Source organism: Saccostrea echinata, unplaced genomic scaffold, assembly GCF_033153115.1.
Source record: "Saccostrea echinata isolate AGI-Se365-2 ecotype Australia unplaced genomic scaffold, CSIRO_AGI_Sech_v1 ptg000001l, whole genome shotgun sequence".
NCBI classification, from domain to species: domain Eukaryota; kingdom Metazoa; phylum Mollusca; class Bivalvia; order Ostreida; family Ostreidae; genus Saccostrea; species Saccostrea echinata.
Genome location: NW_026889750.1, coordinates 5,703,513 through 5,726,716, shown reverse-complemented (window position 1 = coordinate 5,726,716; position 23,204 = coordinate 5,703,513). Strand labels below are relative to the sequence as shown.

General features: G+C 33.8%; 1 protein-coding gene across 1 annotated transcript; it reads right to left on the bottom strand.

Moving 5' to 3' along the window:
* Window positions 1-548: 548 nt before the first annotated feature.
* LOC133181941 (complement C1q-like protein 3) lies at window positions 549-22,909 on the bottom strand. Its single transcript, XM_061316598.1, has 4 exons — window positions 22,768-22,909; window positions 20,629-20,718; window positions 1,148-1,276; window positions 549-969 (listed from the first exon to the last, which is right to left on the bottom strand). Exons 1-4 carry the CDS (start codon window positions 22,907-22,909, stop codon window positions 566-568), a joined length of 765 nt encoding a protein of 254 aa, XP_061172582.1. The 3' UTR covers window positions 549-565.
* Between the last annotated feature and the right edge of the window lie 295 nt (window positions 22,910-23,204).

Sequence of the window (23,204 nt, the reverse complement as noted above, 5' to 3'; positions counted from 1 at the left end):
AAATAAAATCTTAACATTAACTCAAATCAGCCACGATTTCTTCTATAGTGTTACTAATTGCATAACTATACAACTGGGAGGTTAGGTTAAAGTATTTAAGTAAGGGCATGCTAATGTAAGTGAAACGAAAAAAAAGCTTTGTTTCCTTGCAATCATGAAGTAAGTAGCATAAACAAATCACAAGTCTTTGAGACAACCTCCGCCTTGAAAATAGAAGAAAAAGCTGAAATAATTTTATCTAAACTGGTCTGAGGTGATATGATAACTTGAATCTGCTTATAGACCTAAATTTATATTTGGAATTTTTAAATCTACGTTACGTCATTAGCAATTCATTTACATCACACTTGCATTTATATATTATACATGTAATGTTACAATTTTAAGAATCAGGAGATTCGTGCATGGTATTCTAAATAAAAAAAAAAAAGAATAATACAGTAGCTTTTTTTGCTTCTTTTACATTTACTTAGTACAAATCTAGTCAAATATTTCTTTTATTTCATGGCAGTGTCTAATCAACAAGTGGTATTTTCCTTAATTGCTTTTCAAAAACGTCTCCATATTAGTAATGTAGCATTCCTACAAATCCTGAGTATTCATCCTGGTGTATTTTTGCGTTCCTTCCTGCACTGAGTTTAAATTCTACCTTCATATGGTCACCTTGCTTCAGTTTTACGATAACTGTTCTGCTAATTTGGTTCCATCCTTTAGGATCTTTATATGCTGATGCTACTATTTCCTTATTCACTAATATGTGAAGCTGTGTTTCTAAATAGCACAGACAGTCAAAAACAAACATGTACGTTCCCGCCACTGGACACACAAATACCCCTGTTCTGTCATCATATCCGTTACCATCATTTGTTAAAATTCCATCAAATTCTATGGTCTGTTCATTTCCAACAGTGAGCCTTCTAGATCTGACGTTGACAGAAAAACTTACTCTTGGTGTCAGATGAGAAGAAGCTGAAATAAATACTACTTGTAAGTAGCATGCAATTTGAAGCAAGTATTCGAAATACTGTAGACAGGTCTTTGAAATTGAAATTTAAGGAAAAAAGGTATAAATTAAATTAAAATAAACTTTTATTCTTCCTAATGCAAAGTATAGAAATATTTCTTTATCGAAACCTCTCAATTATACCTGAGGTCGAGAGTTTGGCCAGTTTCTCTAGTGCTGTGGAATCCAATGTGACTGTAGCTTTAGCATTACTGTAGATCAAGGACTTAAGGGAGTCCAGTTCTGTTCGTGTGTCTGACTGTATTATTTTCCCTTTAGACACAGGACAAGAAGCATTACAGATCACAAGAAGGACTGTCCAAGCACCTCTAAGATTTGTCAGCATCTTCTTGTATCGGTTAATACACCAAAACACAACAAAAACCTTGTAACACGTTTATTGCTTTTATACATATAAAAGCTTATCATAAAACAAGCACCTGTGATAAACTCTCTCCACGCAATATGTTCATTTTAATATCGAATTACACTTAAAATTACTTTAGATAATAATGAAAATAGGTTTATATATTGGTATACCGAACTTGATAGTAGATAGATAAAAATAAAATAGACACCTAGAATTGTAGCTCTAATGACCCTTTACAGTTTCCAAGATGAAAGTATAAATCGGAATTCTTCCTTTCCTTCCTCGTTTACCATCACACACGAATGCATTTGTTGTATTGTAAAATGATTTGTAAATGAAGGAGGAAATTCTTCAAACCCATATCTCATATGTCAGTTTTAAATATTTTTAATATTCCCATCAATCAAAATGAATTTGAATTATCATACCTCTACTGGATTCCAAGACTCCATAAACAATCCTTACAAACAAAGATATATAGCCGGTTCCAGTAAATCTTCTACCAAGATTCTTTCTTCACTACTCACTAAAATATTTACAGCAGTGAAGGAGAAACTTCAGAATACTGTACAACAGTATATTCGAGAAGTGGTATAAATCATATGTGGATACTTAAAAACTCAAGGGAGCCTTTAGAAAATTTCAAATTACAAAATTTTAACAAAATCAATAACATCAAAACGTACGACTTTTCAACACTTTATACAACCATTCCCACGATAAATTAAAGTCCTGGCTTTTTGACATAATAGACAGCTGCTTTTTCAATAAAAATGGAAATCATAAATATACATACCTTGTCATTAGTCATTTGCAAAATTATTTCGTTAAAAAGCATTCTGATTGTACACACAAGTACTCTGAAGTTCATATTAAAAAGATGCTTGAGTTCTGATTGACAATATCTATGTAGTTTTTGGAGATCAGTTCTTTCAATAATCTGTTGGAATTCCCATGGGTAACAATTGCACCCCCTTAAGCAAACCTATTTTTGTATTCATATGAAGCAGAATTAATTCAAAATCTTATACATGAAACTTCAACCAAACACGACAAATTATCAATTAACAATAGTTATTTCCATTCATATGTCGACTCGATATATCCCTTGAAATAAAAGATACCACAAAGTCTGACACATCTATTTCATACTTGAATATTTTACTAGAAAAAGGACTTGAATTGTAAGCTAACAACAAAGCTTTATGATAAACGAGATAACTTCAATTTTTCAATTGTCAACTTCCCCTACTAATGTAGCATTATACCCTAATTACCTGTATATGAGGTTTTTGTCTCCCAGTTGATTCGATACGCAAGAGTATGCTCTACGTATGAGCAATTCTTCAACGAAGCAAGCTATTTACAAACAAGATGACGAAACAAGGATATCAACAGTCTTAATTGAAGTCATCATTTCGCAAGTTTTATGGTCGATGCAATGACCTTGTCAGCAAATACAATCTATCATAAAGTCAAATGCTGACTGACGTTTTTCATACCAATTGTTATGCCATTATTTACACACTGAATTGTCTACGGATTTTTCCGTTTTTCCCGATCATGACAAGGAGTGAATTTAATAGCTACCCAATTTATACAGTATAAACTGGGTAGGGACAGTTTGCGCTTTTTAAACCGCGATCTATCTATCTATCTATCTGTCTATCTATCTATGTTACATATATATATATATATATATATATATATATATATATATATATATATATATATATATATATATATATATATATATATATATATATATATATATATATATATATATATATTTGTGTGTGGGTGTGAGGGTGAGTGTTGATGTGTTTCTTCTATTGGATTGTGATTTTATATTGATAAATTGATCCTTCATTAGAGATACCAAAGGTGAAATAACAACAACAATTGACGAAATATGTTCTGCACTGAAAGGGTACACTTTCAGTTTTGCTTGCGACAATAATGTTGGCAAGTTGACAAGACGGTGTATAACAAACTCAGACATAACCGGTTGACAATACCGCAAACAATTCCTTTCTAGCTGTTATAACGTGTTCACATTCAACTTTTTTAATTTTTAAGTTATTTTTATGCCAATTTATCAGGTATTTGTTTCACTTGTGGAGGTGTGTTTTTTTTTTCAGCCAATCAAAAACTTTACCAAAATTTCGATTAGCCTCGTTTTGGCGTTCAAACGCTATCACGAGTCTTTACTAGACTCTCTGCTCGTCGGAGTTTACGGAGACAGCCAAAGTCAGATTGAGCGAGACTAGTATTATTCTCTATATAGTGGCAAAAACATAGATTATTAACCATTTTAAGGAATTTGCATCCGATCTTAATGTCAAATTTACACTGTATGAGGGTGTATATCCAGGTCGCATCAAAAGGGTAATGTTCCTCGTGCCAACATGACTTTTTCATTATCTTGACATGGACTTTGCCATTTCAGAAAAGGTACATGTACTTATGATATGTTTATATAATAAAACGGTAAATCAGTGCAAAATGTCAGCAAAGAGACCATTTCTTATTTTTTTTAATTAAAAAAACAATGCAGAAAAAATAAACCTTTAATAAAAAAAATTACAAGTACTGAAACATAATCATTATATAAATAGATTTTTCAACTAACTATGTTAGGTAGAACATTAAAAATGGATATCCAATGACACTGAATGAATAATACCATGAATGGAGTTCCAATTTTCATAAGGAGTATTAAAACCCTGAAAAAAATAGATGTGTCAGTATGTCACAAATCAAATACAAGTTTCAAACTAGAGCCGAGCTCGTTGCAATGCAACAAATAGGTCTTCCGTCGGAGCTCCGGACAGAACATAGCGACCTTGAGTCAAGGTCATGCAACATTTTAAGGTTATAAACAATCCTGTAAGGGGCATCAACTTCCAATGTTTCAACAGTAGAAAGACAGTAAAAGAATGTAAAATTCCCCTGTCAGTGAACTTGAACTTGTCCAAATAATCGTGCGTCAAGCCAGGACACATTCTGCAGCTGGTTAAGAGCAAACACCATCTGTATGTCATCGACAAAAAAAAATTCACAGTCACGTATTCTTTCAGACTATTCATCCAAAACATCATATTCTAAGTGACATCGAATTTAAGTCAAGGCCATTACACACTTTGGATGATATATTTATCATCTTTTCAGTGAAATGCAAATGCATGCAATTTTTTCTATTACAAAATTAAAGACCTTTTTGTTTGTTTGTTTGTGTGTATGTTGTTTAACGTCCCTCTCGAGAATTTTTCAATCATGTGGAGACGCCACCATATTTGCCGATGGAGATCTGCAAATTTTGACCTATACTCGGCACTCATGGCCATTGAACAGTGAAGGATCTTTTTCGTGCCAGCACCTACGGCCAGACGGGACTTCAGTTTATACGGTCTCATCTGAAGGATCGGTCTCTGCGTCCCATAGTGGGATTCGAACCTGCGACATAAGGATCAACTCCTTAATCCATGACTCTAGAGGAGACACTCTTACCACTGCGCCACGTGGGCGACTAGACCTTTTTGAATTTTACACTTATTTTATCAGTGACCTTGAACTTGCCTAAATGACCTATTTTAAGGTCAAAAACAACCTTTGAACTAATTATGAGCTTCCAGTGATACTCAATGACCAAGATATTCCTGAAAAAGAATATTGCACTTTTCTGTCAGTGACCTTGAACTTACCAGAAAGACCTTGGATCAAGGTCAAAACACATCCTTGGATCATAAGCAATCTCTGTATCAAGTAATAGCTTCCAGTGATTTTATATTACAAAATTGTTGCATGGAAAAAAAATTAATATTTATCTGCCAGTGACCTTGAACTTGCGAGAAAAACCTCTATTCAAGGTCAGGACAAACCCATCTCAAGCAATCTGAGAAAAAGTTTCCTGTGTTCCTCCCACCCCTTATAAATTTATAATCCAGGCACGAGTTTTGCCACTTCTTCTGCCAATCTAGTACTATGTTATCTCAAACCGGTGGATCATAAGCAATCTTTGTTCCTAGTATGAGCTTCCAAAATTATAGCACATACAGTAATCTTACACTTTTCTGTCAGTGACCTTGAACTTACAGGAATGACCTTGAATGAAGGTCGTGGCAAACCCTTTTTGTCATAAGCAATTCCTGTATCCAGTGAGCTTCCGGTGACTCTCTATTACAGATAAATGAGTCGGACAAAACTTTGCTATTTTTTTTAAGTGACCTTGAACTTGCCGGAATGATGTTGGATCAAAACCATGACACACCCTCGAATCATTAGTAATCTTTGTACCAAGTATGACCTTCCAGTTTCTTCATAACAAAGTTATATCCTGGGCAAACTATCACGTACAGACGGACAGCTAGGCAGACGGACAGTGTGATTCCAAGACTCAAAACACCCCCACCCCAAACCAACACACTTCGTTTGGGGGGATATATAAATTCCTATGTTAAATTAATATGAACACTCTTTCCGGCCCAAACCTTCTCCCTGGAATCAAGATTTGAAAAATAAAATGAACGTATGCTATGTTGGAAATTTTCTCATTCTAGTCCAGGGGTTCTTGAGAATACTATTTTCAAATGACCCCATGCGCGGATCTAGAGGGGGTTGGGGGCAGTTAAATGTATATACTAAAGCAAGTAAAAGTAACATCCCCCCCCCCCTAGAAAACGCAGACCCTTCCTCGATAACGCGGATCTGTGTTAAAATGGTATGAAAAGTCTTAGGTATGAAGCTTTAAAAGTCAACGAACCCCCCCCCCCCCACACACACACACACACACACACGCACACAAACACACACACGAAATAGGTTTTTTCACGTTTGTGAAAAGAATTTCTTTTTTTTTTGGCTTGTCAAGAAATTTCTGAGTTGAAATATTTTTTTATTGGGATCTCCTCCCCCCCCCCCCCCCGTGGAAAAAAATTCCTTGATCCGCGCCTGGACCCCATCTAATTTTTACTACATGTATCCGTTAAAAGAGGATGTGACCCTTCATTTGAACAAAACTTTACCAAAAATATTCTATGTTAATTTTTGTTGTTATGGCCCAGTGGTTCTTGATAAGATAAAAATGAGAAAATTTTACAAGTAACTTTAGAACGACAACGACGATAACGCTTATATACGCCAAGAAAGCAAACAAAGCTGAAGAATTATGAACAGAAAAGCTTACTTTGGGCCTTTAGGCTTGGGAGATGAGATACTTATTTAAGAAATAAACAACAATGTTAAAAAGTTCTCTAGGAAATGAACTTGGTTGGTCATGTGATCAAATCCTGTGAAGCCCTAAGGGCTTCTCAGATTTGATCAGGTACCAACCAAGTTCATTTCCCAGAGAACTTTTTAACATTGTTGTTTATTACTTTTATTTACATTTGAGACGAATTTTCTGAAAAGAACTGCATTTATTACACGAACGGCCCGCCGTATTCATGCTATGTTGTGATGCGAAGTGACCTAGAAGCTGTTTGGTCCACAGGTACTTGTGGACAGGACCCCCCCCCCCCTCCAATATGCCCCACAGGTCAAAAAATATTTTTATGTATTTTTTTCATAAATTATTCTTCTAGTACACATTTACAATGTATTCCTTAAAAAAAAATCCAAAAAATAACGCAGAATTAACGTTTTACTAAAAAATCATACCCACGGTATTATAAAATAGAGGTACTTGTGGACAGGACCCCCCCCCCCTCCAATATGCCCCACAGGTCAAAAAATATTTTTATGTATTTTTTTCATAAATTATTCTTCTAGTACACATTTACAATGTATTCCTTAAGAAAAATCCAAAAAATAACGCAGAATTAACGTTTTACTAAAAAATCATACCCGCGGTATTATAAAATAGAGAAGGTAAGTCACTTCCATTTGTTTACACTGGACCCCTCTTGGATATCAGGCCCGAAATATCATTTACCTAATACATGTCATCGAAATGTGTCATGATATCTTGTTTCGGTAGATATTTTTGTCTTTAATCGTGCTATTTAATTGCCCAGGCATCCCATAATAATCCGAGTGTTCATCGTCAAATGTGAAAAATGCTACAAGATTTGGAAATGTCAGAGTAGAAATTACGGAAGTGATGCAAAAACGACACCTAGCGTGTAACTCTCGAGTTCTGAGTGTTATAGAACTAAGGGAAAAGTAAGAGGTCTACGAAAAAGTTCGGGAAAATTTTGATAAAGAAGTCGAAATTGATTCATTAGAATTAAATTCTGCTTAAGATTTTCGAGATGAGCGAGGGTAGTCGTCAATATTCCCTTTAAAGGATGTTATCATTGATACCAAGTAGCGGTTTAAAAATCGCTTAAACATTTATTTACAACTTACAAGATATGTAACCCCCCTTCCCCTTCTACATGGACATGCTTGCAATTAATTCCGATAATATTAAGCTTAATAATTATGTTTATTTTTTAATATTCTTATGCGATGATTATCATTTGCCAAGGAATTTAAACGTGAGTCTTTTCAAAATTAATTCTTAAGAATGAAAATCAGAACCCCATTTTTTTAAAAATAATTTTCATGCTCTTCTTTACTTTCGCGTCGCACTGCTGAGTTTATTTCTGGCCTTGATTACATATATATCAAGCTGCTATTATTTTAATTGAACAAACGGAAGCTTAACTTCTATAAAATAAAGACTTTTAAAAAAGTTCTTTAGGTACGTCTTTTCTAACAGTCATAGTTAGATAATTGCAACTTGTATTACATAGCAATTGCATGGGTTGTACACCCATTCATCAACCGGTCAATTGGTTTTTCTCCAAAACTGTAACTTGTAATGACGTTGCACAGCCCCCGTCCCCAAATTAATCAATATTGATTAAATACATGTAGCAAATTCGTAACAAATGGGGAAACAAAGAGATTTTTTGTACAGTTTTAAATAATCACATTTCTGTCTTTACTTATTTTCAAAGCTAGTTTATCATTCTAAATATTATATTTACTACCACATTAATTTAACGGATATCCACCTTTCCGCAGACACAATTTAATGAAAATTCCATGTCCACGCAGATGGGGAAGGCGGCCGAGGTGGAGTGGGGGGGGGGGGGGTTTACATGTCAAGTTTGTAATGTTTAAGCAATTTTTAAACCGCTACTTGGTATCAATGATAACATTCTTTAAAGGGAATATTGACGACTACCCTCGCTCATCTCGAAAATCTTAAGCAGAATTTAATTCTAATGAATCAATTTCGACTTCTTTATCAAAATTTTCCCAAACTTTTTCGTAGACCTCTTACTTTTCCCTTAGTTCTATAACACTCAGAACTCGAGAATTACACGCTAGGTGTCGTTTTTGCATCACTTCCGTAATTTCTACTCTGACATTTCCAAATCTTGTAGCATTTTTCACGTTTGACGATGAATACTCGGATTATTATGGGATGCCTGGGCAATTAAATAGCACGATTAAAGACAAAAATTTCTACCGAAACAAGATATCATGACACATTTCGGTGACATGTATTAGGTAAATGATATTTCGGGTCTGATATCCAAGAGGGGTCCAGTGTAAACAAATGGAAGTGACTTACCTTCTCTATTTTATAATACCGCGGGTATGATTTTTTAGTAAAACGTTAATTCTGCGTTATTTTTTGGATTTTTCTTAAGGAATACATTGTAAATGTGTACTAGAAGAATAATTTATGAAAAAATACATAAAAATATTTTTTGACCTGTGGGGCATATTGGAGGGGGGGGGGGGTCCTGTCCACAAGTACCTGTGGTTTGGTCTTGAGAGTTCGCCTCGCTCCAACATTTGAATACTTATATTGCTGTTCAGCAGTCCAGTTCAGGAAATATCTATTCATAATAAAAAAAAAAACAAAACAAAACAAAACAAAACAATGATCGCTACTGAGAATGATCTTACTATAATTGTATGAGTTCTTTATAAGAAGTCAAAAGCAGTGATATCGTCTTCAGTTTACATACTTTCAAAGGAATTTCGGGTTAAAAAGGTAAGTGTGATTTTAGGCTAATTAAAAACATTCTTCACACCGAAGAAAGAACTAATGATCATTTGTTGAACGAAAAAAAAACATATATGTTTCAATAATTTTATCTTTTTCATCGCTTTAACGGCTTAGAAGTTCCGAAACCAGTGTCACCGGTACAGAAATATGTAGACAAGATATCATCTCGCTGTGTGATACGGTCACGCCATGACGTCTGACCCCCTAATTAGTTTGTACAGAATTGAACATATTTTCTCTTCAATAGGTTCACCTAAGAAAAATATTTGCAAATGTAAATAATAAAAATTGAAATTATTTTGTCATTTTTTTTTACGATCGACGGGCCTGCATTTCAAAGAGAGAGAGAGAATTTCTAGCTAGGTCTTTGAATAACAGTGACATCGGTTCAGAAAACCAGGTCCCTAGGAATGTACATGTATATAAAATAGGCAGTGCCTTTCTCTCGGAATTCATCACCTGCTTCTGTAAAGCTCCATCCTCGCTTGTACTTACATAACCGGCTGCGAAGGAAAACATTCTATTTATTTCGGGGATGGGGGTATACGTATAGTGATGAGAGGCAATTTATTCACCTATACGTTCATTAAATATGAAGATTGCTTCTGAGTATTTGTATACGATCGCACGACTTTCGTGTTAATTCATAAAAGTTAGATTATGTAAGCAAATAACTAAACTAACTTTTGTTCTAGATGAATTAAATAATTACTTAGCCGTTTGTAAGTTGTTTTTTTTAACATTTGTAAGAACCACTTTATTTTAAAAAACAAATAATCGTCCTATTATGGGCGCCCATGATATATTAGACAGGATGTTTAATTAAAATATAATTCAGATATCGACATCCAAGAGAACAACACATTCTTTTTTTCAGTGGCGGATAAAGGAATCTAGAAAAGGGGGCTCGACCAGTTTTGGGTCGGGGTAGGGGCCCAAAGCCACATAAAAATTGATTTATTAAATCTTGTGTATATTTTGGATACAAAAAGGGGGCTTGCAGGCCCCCTGAACCTCCTGTAAATCTGCCAGTGTTTTTTTTTTCATTAGTCAGCCCGCGGGCTGACTAGTTACGGTGGGATAAAACTGCAAGTACGCTTGCATAATTTGGAATTCTGGGGAAAAGATGTACACGACTTGTTCTAAAGAAACTCGTGCTATTTGCTCCAACAAACAGAGCTGACCAAAGGGCGTGATTCTTCACAAACACCATCTAAACAAAGACGCGACCTCGATCTATTTATAGACTGCATTGTTCTTCGTCGTTCTCGACGAAAAATTAAAGAAGAGATTGTTTTAAGTGGGAAATATGATACTATGAAAATATTTCAGTGCTTCTTATAGAAGATGAGAAGTTTATATGCAGAGCACATTTAACACTTGATATATACCCTCAATCGCCGTTGCAAGTTCAAGGATTTGTGTGTAATCCTCTGAATGCCTGATGCAAGACTCCCTCGATCAATACCTTGCATAAGACAGGTACGGGTCGGAATTCACACAATAATCCACCTGCACAAAGGTCCCAAGACAGTGAAAAAAAAAGAATCTCTTTACTTTAATGATGAAAGTTATGAAAACGTCAGAATATCACTTAAGATGCGTAAATTCTTATAATTTACACGATGATAGACATGTACATGTAAGTGCCGCTTGTGCACGTGAACGCGCCCACAGGTGAGAAACTGACCACAGTAGAACTGCGATAGTTGAGAGAAACTGCGCGGATTTATAGACAGCCCCCCCCCCCCCCAATTAGAGAGAGTGAGCGAGATGGAATCCAGTATCATTTTAGGGTATACGTACTGTGTGTATAAAATATTTTGAATCTCCAGTTTATTACTTTATTTTGGAAGCAATTCTTTTCTTTCCTAATAACACTAAAATGGATGCTTAAATTTAGAAATTGAATTAAATATACATACAGTATGCACCCTCCCCCTTCCCCTATCATGCATTGCCTGGAACCTGCACGATTAAAAAACTTCTAATAATAATTAACACAATCTAACCCAAGGTCTACCTTCCTTTTCAGCATCATAATCTATATTATTTATAGAATTTAACAGTAAAAATGAAAATGTATACATTCTTACACGTTCAATGATTGGGATCATAGTGGCTTTGTTCATTTCTGAGACGAACTTTATCTGATGTCCGCGCCCAAGAGAAATTAATTGGAGGTCATCATAATGATCACGATGTAGTTTAACTAAAATTTATTCTATGCTTTATTATTTATTATGTACAGAATTATGTTACAAATAAGAAAACGACTGGGCAAATTTTAACTTAGACGACAATGACATTTAATGAACACAACATGATGGATAAAACAAATCATATACCATCACAAACCAAGAAAGAAACTTTCTGTATTCCAGTGGCTGACTCTCAGCTTTTTTTAAAAAAGCTAATCTTGTTATAAAGACTTGCAGAATAAGCGAAATACTCCAGATATTTAATAAAAATCTCGAACCCGATCTAAAACGCGTTGACAAAGTCAAACCAGACGGTTTTAGTTTTTAGGGCATTTTTACAGTGATATGAGAAAAGTCTGATAATTGCTGTTAATTTTAAGAAATAAAGTTCGTCATTTTTCAACCTTGTTCGGTATAATATAATTTACTGATAATTTTTTCCGTTAAGGAGGAACACATGGGCGAAGGATAAAAAAGAGGTATTCTGCATGTACATGTACACAACATTGTTATTGTGTACTCGGATTAAACCGAAAATCCTTCGTTACATTGTATTTGGGTATAATTTTCACATGTTCTCAGGCGAATATTCATTTATTTTTATCTGTCTAAAGACAATAATTTCAGTTGATAGAGAAATGTTTTTATTTCATCGTTTTTCCCCATCCTTTTGATTTACACGTTTGCTTTGTACACAAAAGCGTGTGTTCATATACCACTGTTTCTAGGCGCTATCGATATGATCAGGGAGAACATGATATTCTCCAGCAATTTATTTTTATGAAAACACTCAATGAAAACATATTAGGTGAAAATATATATACCGATAGTATCTTAATATCTTATTAGTATATACCTGTTTAATTGCAATGTAACCAAGCGTAACGATCGCTGGCCAGGACTTTTTTGAATATAATTTATAACCGTTATTAAAACAACTCGTCAGCTGAGCGGACCTATGATTTAAACAGTCAAATAGGGAAATTCCAGAGTTCGAAGTGTATTTATTTTGGGCGCTCTTCCACATAAACAAATAAGACCGCATGCATGTACCAGTAATTCGTATCATGGGAAAATTCAGTTTATTAGATGAAATAAAACAAATGCATAAGGTTAATCTTCCTAAACAACACATTTTTAAAACAAACTCTAATGTAACTGACGGTATAAAATAACAAAGAAATAACGGGATTGTGTAAACTTGTATTTAATTTGGAATGAGAACAAATCTTAACCTGTCAAATCATTTATAAAACATACTTCGTTTTCCAGACACTAATGGTTGTGCGTAATCTTCACATGCACTGACCAAGAGGTCACAAGTTTGAAATGTATGGCTTCTCATTGCGTGAGTTTTGTCAACACATGTCGGAGTAGACTATCTAAGCCAATTGATTCCCAAAGAAAACTGCATAGGAAGGGTTTTTTGTACACTTTTTAACGGGTAAAATTCATTCGACACTAGATAGAATTTTCAAATACAAGTGAAATATTTAGGTTACTTGCGTCCGACCTAGTATTTTGTATGCAATAAAATTGTAAGTTAGGAAGAAAATAATACAAACTCAAAAGTAGTTAATATTGTTTTCGATTTTCCTGACAATTAAAAATGTGACCTCTACGTACAATTATCGTGATAATTATATACATGCTGTTTAATGTTCATGAAAGAAATAGCAACTCGTTAAATAATAACATTAGAGAGATAAATAAACTGTTTCTTTAATACGCAAACAAAATGGTCTTTTCGGCATTCGAAATGCATTGAATTTGAAGTCGGTTAAGACTAGTTGATTAAAACGAGCGAGTGATAAACAGTAAGACGAAATAATATGAAAGATTCTGAATGATTTTAAAGTAATTTTTCACAAAGCGCAATTATCTCGATATCGAGAAATACAATGTTTATAAAAATAAAATTAATGTGCAACTTTCTTGTAATTCAGCGAATAAAATATAAATTGAAATGTACTAGCGACTTAATCAAAGATATTATAAAATAATCTGAAAGATTCAACATATTTATCCACTCATCACTTAGTTTACAAAATGTATTTGGAAAGGCCATTCTATGGTTTGTTTTGTGTATGACCTTAGGTCGCTGGATCACATGCCGATTGATCCCCGGTGACCTCCATTGCCACGCGCTATCGAGGGAGGGGTTACATAATTGTAAACACACAAGGTGAATGTAAAAGGCTTAATGGCTGTGAATGGTCTATGTTTAAAGTTTTGTTTTATTTTCTAACTTTATTGTTTGTTTTTATATGATAAGAAGAAAAGGTTATCTTTTTTCCCTGTTAAGTAGATTGGTTTATCCAAATTTGAAAACAAACAAAATAAAAGGGAAAGTTGTCAGTAAATAATTTAGAAATAAAGCTCAGAACACTTCAAGAACCCGATTCTAAAGAATATTAGCATCTAATGTAGCTAGGTTTATTATTTATAGTAAGTTTATTTTATTTACACGCATGAAGAGATCTTGTTCACTTGCTGAATGAAAACGCTTACCTGTATTTGTGGTATGCTTCCAACTCATTTAGAACACAAGACTCAAACAAAATAACGTTTTCTTGAGATCAGTAAGATGTTAACTAACAACTTTAATTACGGCAGCTTTTTCGAAATATTTCGATGTAAATGTATTGTTGCGTGAACAGACAAAAACAGCGATTAAAATTCAAAATGATTTTTGTGCACCAGTGTTTGGAATTAAGATTATAAAAGATCGGTAAAGTAATCTTACTGATTCGATATAATTAAAAACATAACTTTCCATTAATTAATAGCTCTTTGTACAAAATTGACATTATACGCGATCACAAATACTAGCTTTGTTAATGGCCACAGGTGGCTAGTACACTGGTGACCTCGATCAAAGGCGTGGGATTCGCGCGTTGGGTTACATAACTAAACATCGAGCTGAACATGGAGACCGTAATATGCATACAGCTAATGATCGTGAATTATTCAATGCATACAGTTTAAAATCACTTACAAAGTTTGTTGTAATAATAAACGTAGAAAGATAGATTTAATATTCTCCGCTTTTGAACACTATTAATCTAATTTAAAAAAGAAGAAAAGAAAGACTAGTTGTAATAAATAATTTAATAGTGAACCATAAACCATGTTTTAAACCTTATTAAAAAGAAAATTAACATTAAATACCGCAGGGTATATTATTGATAGCAAGTCTGTTTAAGTTATACACATGAAGAGGTCTGATTTCCTTGCAGAATGAAAAATGTTACCTGTTTACCTAGTCAGCTTTCTAATACGTATTACGCAATACCCATGGTATACTCGAACAAAGCAACATTTTCATTAGATCAAAAAGGTGTAAAAGAACAATTTTGTTCCCAAGATCCAGATCGAAATATTTACTGTTTTTGAGTTATAAAGCAAAAACTTTTAAGGGCCCAAGATCCCTAATCATAGGGGCCAGCCCCTTTTAAATAGTATAATATGAAAGCCCTTGCAATTATGCACAACTTTTGTTCTACATGTCTTAACAAAATATTTCTAGTTTTCAAGATATAAAGGAAAATATGTCAAATTTTTTGCTGTTTTCCGCGTTCTAACTTTTGACCCCTCTCTAGCGCCATTTTTAATGCAAAAATCAAAAAACAAAAACCGATGTGCACAACTTCAATGCTTCCTCTTTTCAATTTCAAAGGGTTTTGTGCTCCAATTATAACCATTTCTGAGCCTTTGTCTGGAAATCGGAGGCATGCAAAATTCAATCAAGGGGAATAACTCGTGAACAGAAGGTAATTTACGAATTGTATTACGGTATTCTGACAGTGTTTTGTAAAGTCTAAAAGCTCTGAAAATTTGAACAAAATCTGTTTAAAAATGAGGAAGATATGAAGCGTCAAAGTTGGCGTCTAGGAAAAAAAAAAAAGAAGAATCTTAATCATCACAATCAGTAGAAGGTCTTCCGTTGGAAACGGAAGACCTTAATAATTTGAAATCAAATATGGGGGGGGGGGGATGAGTGAACTGGAAAAATGAGAGAAATACTGAATAATAAATCAAAAAATAGAGAAAAAAACTGTTAAAGGGTCAATCAATATGAATTGATCAAGTGTAATGGTAATGACTTTGGTACAAAATAGCCAATCCTTAAGAAACTCAAACTTGAAATTTAGGTCATCAATATTAAAATATATATACTAACAACCTACAAGCACAGCAAAACATAGAAAGATTAAAGTCTAATGGTAATATCTCTCGTAAAAATGGGTCAATCGACATGAAACTGTATGAAATCAATATCAACAGATATAAAGATCAAGTATGATGGAAAGACGGGCAGAAGGGATAAACTACATGTATACGCCCCGACCACGTAATTCCGGGGGCATAAAAAAATTTCAGATAATTTTAGCATATAAAAAATAAAACGTGCATTATCTTTGCCTTAATTTTTTTCGGCTTTAGTATTTAACCTTTCAAGAAACACGTTGTACTGGTGTAATTGCAAGTTTTTGACTTATCATCCCATTTCAAAGTTATAAAATCGGAGCAAGGCAAATGCCGAAGTACATTGTTGGAGCAGCTCACAAATCCGTAGCAAGTCCGGCAGGACTGATAATTCCCGTCTGTTTTGTTCTGACAATCGCTGACACACACTGTAAACAAATGAAAAAAAACGATTTGATAGTTTTTAAAACATAATTTTCTATTGAAAAGTAACTAGTAAACTCTAAGTTCTTGGAAAATGGATTACAAGCATAATTTCTAAGCTAAAGCAAAACAACCTTTTTAATGCAAGAGTACATGAAAGCGTATTACATGTACTTCATTCTGTAGATTGGGTACTGCAATGAAGAAGATGGGCGTACTTTGCGTGCGATCTGCAGGAATCATGTGTAGGAAACATTTATGGTTTAAATGTCCACGATTTGGTCGGCTGACCAGAAGTGGACAGACTTTATAAAGGTTTGCACATAGGAAAATGGTTACATTTACACTGAAATACTACGATGGCCGATATCAGCCTGTCTGAAATAAAATTACACGGCCTATAATTTTGTCTTTTGTACATGTACATTTCTTGAAATTTGTACATGTACAAAAATATAAAAAGTTACAATTTTGCTTAAAGACAAAATGTACATGTACAATTCTTTAAAATTGTACATGTACAGACAAAAAAATCTATAGCGGTATATAAAAGAACTTCTTGAGTTCAGATCACACCTTCTAAACAGAGAATACGAGGTAACTGAGACTGACCCAATTATTAATGAATCCTTGGCTTTAAACAGAGTCATAACGCTACATAAAACCAAGAAAACAAAGGAAATACCGAATGTTCCAATAACAAAGTATGACCCAAGAATCAAAGGTCTGAAATCCAAATTATCAAAATACTGGTCATTAGTTTTAAAAGATGAAACATGCAAATAAATCTTTCAAACAAAACTAATGATTGCATATGCTATACATAAAAGTATTGGTAATTTGCTGACAAAAGCTATTTTGCCATATAGAAATTACGGTTTGATCCCTGATGAAGGCGGAACCGTGATATATATTTTTAATACACCATTACGATATCAAACCGCCGAAACACATTGTTGTCACATAACAATTAATACAGTCAATATAAAAAAGGAAATAAAAAAATCGCAGCACTGTGTCGGGTCCTCTAAATTTTGAATGGCGTGTCTGATGGATGTTGCCTAAATGCACCTGCTACAGATTTTTTTGGTCTGTACATGTACAAATTTAAAGAAATGTACATGTACATTTTGTCTTTTCGCGAAATTATAACTTTTTATATTTTTGTACATGTAAGAAATGTACATGTACAAAAGACAAAATTATAGGCCGTGTAATTTTATTTTAGACAGGCTGATATCGGCCATCGTAGAAATACACATGTAGCTGGCATATTTGAAATATTTCAGTCCACCTGTCTTAATAGTCTTAATAGTTACGATAACACAGTAACACTTCACATAAATAATAAATACCTAACAAGATAATAAGGTATTATATATGAAATGAAGTTTCAATAGGTTTGAAAAATTGCTTTTGCTCCCCGTGCAACAGAACCAAAATTTATCTCTTTTAAAACTTTTATAAATCAGTTAATAAAATTCAACTGATAAACAACTTAATTATTTGTATAAAAAATACAAAAAAAGAGAAGAAAATGCTCCATGCGAGGATGGAACCAAAAACTTCTCGACACCTTTCTGCGCTGGACCGGTAACGCATACTACTGAGCTATCATCGCTATACAAACATTATGGAATTTAAAATGACAAAGAAGCAACGCATTTACACATTCGAATTTTTTTGGAAAAAAGTTTAGTTTTTATATTCTCTGGGTCTTCTCTCCATTTTTTACAAATGTTTGTTTGTTTTTTTTTTTTTAATGCAAATGCACAAATGTCTTTTTAAAATCGTGGAGAGATGACCCAGAGATAGCAAATGTTTAGAAAAACGTGTTTAAAAATGTAAAATTTTGTACTAGATGACTCATCCAGCAATGTTTTTAAAGTTATTTTTAAGGAAATCAAAACACGCCATAGGGAAAATATTTTCCTTTCCTATTTCACAGGAACATGATCCATCAAAAGAATATTAAATTTTAATTTGACAGTTAAATAAAGTTTTCATTTTTCAAGGGCGCCCAGATTCCTGCCGAATGTCAATCAAAAGCGCCCTCGTTCTTTTTATCGCATACATGTAAAGCAAAATCTGAGTTAAATTATACTCCGTTATTGCTTATTAGTGTAAAAAGACTACAGCCTTGGAATTATCAAACCTCGTAACTTCATGCATCAGCCTTAGGGTAAAACCTACTTTCTTTATGAATTTACCTTCAGATCCCATCGATGATATCTCTTTAACAGCATCCAGAATTTCCTTTATTTCTGTAAAACATTTCGTTTAATTCAAACTTTTTCCCCATATATTAAGTCCACGCCTACTTACTTAGCAATAAAGAAAATCAATTTATAGTAGATGTACCTTTATCTTGTTGGGTAAAGTATTCTTTCTTTGGCAGAGTCTCTGATAGTTCCGGAAGGTCGGTAGGGAGAAGTTTCATTCCTACTACATACGCAATAAAGATGGATATCAAAGCAAATCCAAGTATCATCAATACAGTACAGAAACGACATGTACATCGGCTTTTTTTCTTTTCCGGCTCTTCATTTTGTATATTATTCTAAAAAAGAAGATTTTTGTTTCTATTGAAATGCTACATTTCCAGAAGGAATAAACAATTTATAAATTAAATAAAGTGTTTTAAGGTGCTTTAAATTCAATGAAATACAAAAAAAATGTTTAATTTATTTATAACAAAACTGAATACCGTCTAGTGTAAATCCCCCAAGATTTTAATTTGGCCATGGTCAAAATGCTCACTTGAGCTCAATTGAGAATTGTTGGTCTTATTCAATATTTGTATGACCCTTCGGGGTATTGTGTCGAATAAAATGATATAGATTTATGATAAATTGACATTATTAATCGACTTCAATCTACACTATGCGGAAATGCTTCCACATTGTTTTGACAAATGTATCATTTTTTCAAGGAAGATTTTTTGCTTTTGCATTTTCCCCTTTTATTTTCCACACACACACACACACACACACAGAGAGAGAGAGAGAGAGAGAGAGAGAGAGAGAGAGAGAGCATTTTTAAAGTTACAATGATTTTAAATTAACATACAAATGTATATGCAAATATAGGACATATAGCAAAAGTATCTTGGAAACCTAAGACATGTACAGTATACAAGGGCAAAAGTAAGTCTTATAAACCAACTGAATACAATTTGAATAAAAAGAAATACGTAATTTAAAGACATGTAGTAAGCTTTTAATAAAACCGAGAGAACAAACATCAATTTATCATCCAGTGTATATGGCAAGCAAAAGTGGAGTAAACTGCAACAAGATGTTAGGCATGAGTACGCTAGAAAATACAAAGTATAGGCAAAACGACTATAATTACAAAGCAAAGAGACTTTGAGACTTGGAGACGCTTCTAAAATGGGTCTACAATGTATTCTCTTTAGAACTATCAGTTTTCACCTACCATGCTTTTCAGACAACTCACGTCACCACTAGCATTTGCAGCCACAGTCGCTACCCCAACCTTAAAGAATGAAGCCCAAAATCAACATCCCCGGCAACAGATTTAATAAGTGGTATTATGTTATTCTTGAAGCAGAATGACGATTTTTTTTTATTTTGATAAATCAATTTTTAATTGCTCTAAAAACTGGTCTGAATACGAATTTTTTTTTGACCGACATCAATAAGCTCTTGTACATGCTAACCGGACAGGCTTTGATATAAGTACCTCATATTTCTTCGTATCCACTGTGCAATGAGGAGATCGGTCCTTCGGATGAGACCATATAAATCGAGGTCCCGTGTCGCACTAGATAGTGGCAACAAAAAGATCCCTCATTACTCAGAGACAGTAAGAGCCGAGAACAGGTCTAGATTTACAGCCCTCCATCGGCAAGTGGCTGTGTCTCAATATGAGTAAAAAGTTCTCAAAGAGACATCAAACAACCAATAAAAAAATAAACGAATTAACACATCATTGAAACAGAGGTGGCTTAACTCATCGAATAGCAAAAAAACGACAAAACAAAACATAAGATCATCATAAAGTTTGTAACAATTAACAATTCTGTTGAACCCTTGAACATAACACATATTTCTATCAATACGTCTTTAGAAATCGGTTCTTTTCTCTTCACGGTTTTAGACACTTTTCTCCCCCGCTACCTCCGCTGTCTCCTGTGTTGATAAAGCAAAAGATTTTTTACTTGGATCCGTGAAAACCAACACAGAAATGCGCCAACTTGATCCGGTACACAGGCGAATTAATTAGGTGTTGCAATGCGCCATTTTCTAAAAGGTTATTCAAATGTAATCGTTTGGACTTTGCCGGAAGAGAGCTGTATCCTGTCACTTGGGGAAATTCTCCAATCTTTTGAAAAGGATGATATACATTTTGTTAGTGTGGTCACTTTTACTTGATAATATCAACATACTCATGTTGGGACAAAGTTCATCCCGATAACTGCTAGGTTTATCTTCACTGTCCAATACTACCTTTCGTACTCTTTCCTGTAATCCTATTCCTGCAAAATCAAAATTCAATTCTTAAAAATATCATTGTGAATGAAATGACCAAATATCACGTTTTTCCACTAATCTGCACATAACGTGAGCATTTTTAACGTACATACCATCTGAAATTGCCATCCTTACAGATCAACATTGGCAAGAAGGGTTCAGATGTCCACTCTGGTATTACCGAAGTATATTTAAACTTTTAAAACCTTTTTAAACATTTAAACCAAATTATTTCCTGAACTGGTTACCGCTGACTTTTCTGGGGTTTTTTTTATTATTATTATTATTTAAATGAATATCGCATCCAGTCAACTCATCTTTGATCTTATCAATTTTTTTTTTTTTTTTTTTTTTTTTTTTTTAATTACATTTTGTGTATTGACAAAGAAATTCTCATCAGCCTCAAGAAAACCCAATGCATTTAATCAGCTTGAATTTCTGCACTTACTATACTAATTTGTTGTAAAGTTTTAGCGCCAACAATGCTGTGATCCAAATGCACACCGACTTTGTGACCCTATGATCAGGGATGGGGTCAATTACATAGGAAAGTAATTAATTAAATTACAATTACTTGCCCAAAACCTTCAATTAAATTACCATTACCATTACAAGGATTTTGAAATGTAATTAATTAAATTACAATTACTTTGCAAATGTAATTAATTAAATTACAAATTACATTTTATAAATTTATAACAAATAATCATAAGCGTTCCTTTATCGTCATATCAGATTCAGTTACAACATTTTTTTTTCTACATTTACATATTTACATATTCTTTAGAATTCATGAAATTTTCTCAAATAAAGTGTCTCCAGATAACTATCTCAAATACAGTATCCCCCGTTATCCTACATTTATCAGACTTGAAAGGTTTTTCCTCAACAGTGAAGATACTTTCCACTATGGCATGTGTGACAGGAATAGATACAGTAGATATTGACTAGCAAGAATACCATGTTTATCCATGTTTTTTACCACAATTCAAATGTGTTACAAAATTTGATGTTATTTTTAAGCTTTCTGGTATGTATATATATTTAAAAGATGTTTCCTTTTTAACTTTATAAGCTATCTCAAAATATTGGTATTGAATTTTGAAAGTTCCTTTAAAAAATGCATGAGATAATACAGCAATTTATTTTAAGGAGGAAATATGAATATTCCTGTAAGATATTAACCATCAAAATATTTTTTCCCAAAAGATAAGTTAAGCTTTCTAATGTAGTGTATAGTGGGTTGGGGAAGGGGGGGGGTATTGATTTTTCATTCATTATACATCAGTGTAATTGAATGTAATTGAAAAGTAATTGTGAATTACGTGCATTTTCTCCAAAGTAATTAATTAAATTACAATTACTTGTAATTGAAAATTTGGCCAATTACACATTACTTTCAATTACATCAAAATTTGTAATTAATTACTGTCAATTACCATTACCCCATTCCTGCCTATTATCTCCAAAATTTGACTACTTCACGTAAAACTTGTGTGAAAACATATTCAGCAGTACTAATACCAAAATTGCAGAAGTTAAATACATAAAATTTGTTTTTCCAATTCAAACCCAAATAATCCTTACCTAACTTATTTATTATAATATGGTGAAAAATGTTATCACCCTCTTAAACAATTAATGCGATGTACCTGCGTCTTCCTACTTGTGTTTGTCTCTACAGAAATGTGGATTAACGTGATTTGCATCTAAAACCAACCCATTTTTTGGTTCAATACCTGCTACGGTCAAAGGATTAACTACTTCATATTTTTGGTAACTCTTTTTCTTTTTCATTCGATACAAAATCTACATTGATAAATGCAGATGTGTTATTTCTTAAGCTTATTAGGACTTAGAATTGCAAATAAAGGCAGTTTTTAATCAAATATGGAGATAAGGAACGCTAATCAAGCTCTTAAGACCATAGAAAAATACAAATCAGGAGCAGAGCAAAAACATCAGAGATGGGATCAGGTGCCATGAAGGAGTAAGCATCCCCTCCTGACAGGTCACACCCGCCATGTGCCCCCTCGATAACATTCAACACATACCTGCTCGCTTCAATCGAACGCCACTACATTTTTTTCTCAGTCTATCACCAGGTGATTTCCCTGTATTCGTCTCTGATGACTGCTTTGTGTCAAAACACTCAATGCAGAACTTGCTAGCATTTCGTTTATTTTCTCTGTACATCCTTTCCCCCAGTGACCCTTCTTATGATACCTGTAGCACTGGCCCCATCTCCACACACCGACCATTAAAATGGACGACCTATTTGCTTCTTCAGTTTTTATAGACGTGTAGGGCCTCCATACATGTATATCCCGTATATCCCTTCGCCGTTTGATACGCTTGTCCTTGGCTTCCTTTCCACCCTCGTTTGCGCTGATGATTTTTTTTCTCATCCTCCGAGTCTGAAGCTATAGGGTTTTTGACATATTCATCCACAGCTCACCGCTGCTGACGAACCTGCTAATTTAACAGGTTT